The sequence below is a fragment of the Eurypyga helias genome, unplaced genomic scaffold (assembly GCF_000690775.1).
Source record: "Eurypyga helias isolate BGI_N326 unplaced genomic scaffold, ASM69077v1 scaffold13203, whole genome shotgun sequence".
In the NCBI taxonomy this organism is placed as follows: domain Eukaryota; kingdom Metazoa; phylum Chordata; class Aves; order Eurypygiformes; family Eurypygidae; genus Eurypyga; species Eurypyga helias.
In genome coordinates, this window is record NW_010240785.1 from 36517 (window position 1) to 41761 (window position 5245).

Genomic DNA, 5245 nt, shown 5'->3' on the forward strand with positions numbered 1-5245 from the left:
GGGGGGAGAGGGATGCTGTTGTTCAAATAAATTTTTTTCCTCTACTTACTGCAAAAAAACTTGACTCCACAGGATGATTGCCTAAATCTGTTTAAATCATTGAAGAGATCTACTTTCACCACCACATTGATCTCCCCACGTATACCTATCAATAAAAAAGATGAAAAATGAGATGCTGTATTAGAAATTAATAGAAAACTAGCCCTCTTAACTATTCCCTAACAGTAATTAATGGACTTTCTATTACCAATGAGTTAGTTTTTCTGCAAAGAATGTACTATAATCCTGCCAGAACCGCTCAGTTCAACGGGCAGGTCATGTATCAGTTCTAGCCTGGGCCAGAGAAACAGGAACACAGTTCCTTGCCTCTCAGCGCTGCTGCAGAGATGCCACCCCAGAGGAAGCTTCTAGTTCTGCCCAGTCTTTGAGGCTGAAGCTATGCAAGCATCAGTCCCCACATACCTGCTGCACCAAACAGGACTTCAAAAGAAAGATGGGATTGGGAAAAGAGATCCTGATACAGCAGCGGGCAAGCGTGCTCTCTGCTCCTTTCCCCTGGACCATCAGTGCAGGAAGGGTATAAATTCAGTATGTAAGATATCCTTAGCACAAAAGGTCGGAAGTACTAACTTTGAATATGGATGCCTTGAAGCTGAAGAACTGTTCATATCAAAAAGCTCTGATCAAACCCAAAAAGGCTTTTATATTTTCTCCCTGAAATGGTTTCAAAATTGCAGTAAAGCTGTTCTCTGAAGTTCAATCCAGTAAGAAAATGTATGGTTCTTTCTAGAACCACAAAGTGGCACAGAAAATGTCTGCAAAATACTTCAACTATCAGAATAAATACATAAAAATATAAGGTATTACACACTTTTTAGATAAAGCTCCATTTTTGGCCACATTTAAATCTTACTAAGAGAGGAATATTTGCAACACACAGCCATTCGTTTTCGATTCTGCTACTTGCCTATTCTGAGCTTTTTCTTCTTTTTCCCCACCCAGCAACAAAATCATTTCATATATAAAGTTCTGACATATTGAGGACTAAACTTCTTGATAAGTCTGATCTCTAGTGTCTTCAGAAGCCTACATCACATAGTATATGACACTCAACAAAAAGTGTTATTCAGATTAACTCTGGCATTACTGCAAGAAAGTCAACTGGATCTATCTTCCAAAATGCCAATAGAAAGAAGCCTTCAGTTACTGTAACAGGAAGTGCCTCAGGTTCATATATTTGCATAAATAATCATGTTGAGGTAAAAAAAAAAGTATATAACCATTACATTGATTTTTTTAAGGAAGCATCAATTACTGCCGTTTGCCAAGGATCAAGATAATTAGAAACTACAGCTATGAGCATGAAAATATAAGAATTCGAATTTTACTGAAATAGAAAAAAAGTGAAAAGCTGTGAAATACTAACAGATGTAGAAAAATATAGAGAAATCTAATTCTCTCTGACATACAAGTTGTACACATCCTGAGAGAAGTGTTCAGTAATTTTAACTTCAAAAGAAAACATACCATAGAAAAATGTGAATAGAATAAAAGGATAAGGAGGAAAAATACATACTAATTTCTCAGAAAAGTCAAATTCAACATAACTGTTTTAAACATAAGAAATACTCTGCATCAGTTACGATGATCATCTAGCAAATGTGACTAATTACTTCCCAACAACGAGTTATAATTAGCTTTAACATAGGCAGGTCATTTACTTCACACTGGAGAATGAACAAGGGTGGCAATGACAACCACGCAGATGTTCTGCAGTAAGGCACTGAAGCAGCAAGCTAACTGCTGTAAACCAACCTCGACTTTCTGGGACAAAAGTTGTATTTCATGAAAATCGAAGGCAAAAATATCATTAACTTCATTTTCTCATACCTTCAAGATATTCTGATGAAATCTACCTAGCACCGAGAGTACTCTCTGCAGGGAAAAAGAATTTCATCTTGTACTTCATGTTGGAGATGTCACATCCTGTCCCTCCACCTCAAGTGAAGTTTATCCAGCATCCCAGGAAGGCACAGCCCAAGTGACTTCAGCAAACGAATATTCTCTTAGTAAACACAAGGCAATTGGAAAAGTATGTTTGCATCTTTTTTTTTAATCTGAACTTTGCAGTCTGTTTTAAATACCACGTGAAGGTTTCTTTCCACTTGTCACAAGTTCTGTGGAAGGCGTTCTGCCAAGCACTAGTCTGAACTACTATGCCAGAAATTTTCTCATGCCAGAAATAAGGAAAAAAACTCCCATAAAAGTAGCTTTCCAGCTCCCAAGGCTAAAATTATTACAAATCTCTGAAGACAGCTTACAGAAATGAAGATTGTAAAAAGCAGATTACATCTCAAACAACATTGTTTTACTTTTAACGTAGCAAATCTTACCATGAATTGTATCATAAATTGGAAACCATCCTGAAATAACTGTGGCTGCTTCACTATAGAGCAAAGGATCAATATCTATGTACACTTTGCCAATGGCATCATTAGCACTGTAGGTATCATGATCAAGAACTGTAATCTGGAGTGGCTCATCTTGTAGCTCTTCATCATCTACCTAGAAACAAATATGAACATGGAATCTGAGTGTTTTTTAAAAAATGCAGGGAAACACTGCTGAAAAACAAATGCAAAAAAGATGAAAGTTAGTTATGTAGAGCAACTTGACACAGATAAATCTGGAATTTCAACTCCCTGTATCTAAAGAACACATTCACGTATTTTTACTTTTGCCCTTCGCAGGTGAGATCCTGGAACCAGAGTTATCACTGTGAGAAGAACAGAAAAACAAGGTTACAGAGTTTACACATGTTAAAATTCCGTATGATTTGGTTTAAGTCACATTCCCTGGACTGTCTATCCATCTCCACAATACATACTTTTCCTAAAAACACATGAAAATTTAAGATAAAGCATCTCAGACGACTATTATACTCTGAAGTTATCTTTATTTATATGAACAGAGTTAACCCTCCACACAGATCGGCTCTTTCCCCTCCCCTACGAAACAACCCCAGAAACTGAAAAATACAAACAGAAAACTGATAGAGTTTCAGCACCACACTACTACTTTCTTAATCAACATGGACTGCTGACGCTCTTAATCAACCATTCCACCTGATTAATAATGTGCCTAACCTCACTATTTTGTACCTGCTCTACAATATTTCTAACATTACCAGCTATTGCATCACTCATTACAGGTACCTATATTACAACCATGTTTATACATGTGATATTATCTTACAGCACTATAAATGAACCAGTATTACGTATTCAAATGTTTTAACAATTAATTTATTCTGAATAATTTTTTTTAAAGTAATAAAAAGTGCAGTAACAAAAAAAAAAAAAAAATGTAAACACTTGTTACAGGTATGATGTCACCAGGCATCAAGGAATTAGATCCTGGAAAGCAACAAGCAATTACAGGAAAATGCTGAGTGCCCTAATTATTACATAAGGAAATGGGAAAATAAAGTCTCCGATAATTGTTAGCCAAGCTCTTAATTTTCTAATCTTCTCACAGGAATTCTCCATTTTCTTCTCTGTCAAGTGCATTATTTTTGCAACCCAAAGTAACCTTTCAAATACCAATTAACTTTCCTTACTCAAAATCACCCCTTGAAAATAATACAAGCATACCCGTACTGGTATCTGAAAACCTGATCCATAATGCTATTTTCCCCTACTTTCACCCCTGCCCTGTCTTTTTTAGTACTGCCCAGAATAACATTTGAGTTGGATCCAACCTGGCAAGCTTTTATCTTTACAAACACTCCTAAAAAGCCAATGATACACCTTCAGCAAACATGGTCTAACTGCAGATAGGTTTGCTGAAAAGGCTTCATGTGTATTTAAACAGAAATACACTTAATTCCCCAAAACTCCCTTTCTGCCTGAACTGAAATTATTTCATTAAAGGCATCTAAACCAGTGTCTATACAGATACAAGTGAACTCTTAAAAAATACTTACTTCAAATTTGAACCACTCAGAATTCCACTGAGGATTAAGTGATTTGGGATATACATCTGTCTTAAATGTTGTATTTCCAAATTTTACCTAAAAAGACAAGTGTTCAATTATTAGTAATAAGTATTAAGAAATAAATTTAGAAACTCATTAAATCTACACAAGCAAAAAATATCAAATACGTATTTCAATAATATTAACAAATCTTTTCAGTGAGTGACTTTTCTAATCAATTCACATGTATCAGTAAGTAATCTTCTATGTATCATAACACCAAATAAATCTCTCTCCCACTATTAAAATTTCTTCTTTTCCTCCTGTCACTTGAGATACAAAAATATCACTTATATTTGCTATTCAAAGTCACATGGTGTAGTCTACTTCTGTTTAGAAATACTGTAAGCAAAAGCATTCTAGCTAAATATTTATAGTTCACGTCCTATTACTGTTTGCTCTAGAGTTTCTAAATCAGCTTTATTGACAATTTATAAAAGAAATGTAAAAATAAAATGGTAACCTTGGTAAATTTATTTCTTAAATTTCAGAAATCTCCCCAACATAACTGAAACCAGCTCCATTAACTGCTATCTTAATATGCCAGACACATTATCAGTGAATTCTGAGCAGCAACGGGGAAGCAACTCAACCGTTTCTACTGCTTTCTTAAAAATATAGAAAATTCCAGAAAGCATACAGGCAAAAAAGGTTAGAGGAACTATATATCTATATATGTAACCATATATATCCCTGTAACCTCCACTCCTGAGATTAAATATTCTCCATACTTCTCTTGATCAGTGCACCTTCAACCACATAACAGCCCTATTTCAGGAATCTCCATTTGGTCTCCACAGGAGTCTATTTCAGAACGACCCCATTTGTGGTTTGGTTTGGGTTTAAAAAAAAAAAAAAAAGTGAAACAATTTCTGTGATGCTCCATACATCAAAAAACCGTGCTGCTCATAAAGAGCCTTTATTTCACGGCAGTTTTCATTCCAAATTGTTTTCAAATATGTGTAGTTCTCCAAATGCTGCCTCTCAAGACAGCACTTCAACTCATACCAAGAATCTGATGGTACTTACAAATAACCAGAGTTATGTTTCTTAATTCATTCAAAATCTTTGAGAAAATGAGTGTGCTGGTAGAAAACAAGTGCTGCAGTTAAAGACAGCTGTGGATCTAGAATGTCGTTTTCTTTTTAAGAGTCTAAGTGGGTTTTGGAGACTAAATTTAGGCTTAGTTTTTGGAAATGGTATAGCGAT

General features: G+C 35.3%; 1 protein-coding gene across 1 annotated transcript in view; it reads right to left on the bottom strand.

The window, feature by feature from the left end:
- Positions 1–4072, bottom strand: part of C2CD5 (C2 calcium-dependent domain containing 5) — a gene marked incomplete at both ends in the record, with an annotated part of 38493 nt that extends 34421 nt beyond the window's left edge. Inside the window, 3 exons of the mRNA XM_010148565.1 lie at positions 50–145; positions 2394–2565; positions 3986–4072. Of these exons, the coding sequence (XP_010146867.1) occupies positions 50–145; positions 2394–2565; positions 3986–4072 (355 nt within the window). The remainder of the gene's footprint in view (positions 1–49; positions 146–2393; positions 2566–3985) is intronic.
- Positions 4073–5245: the final 1173 nt, after the last annotated feature.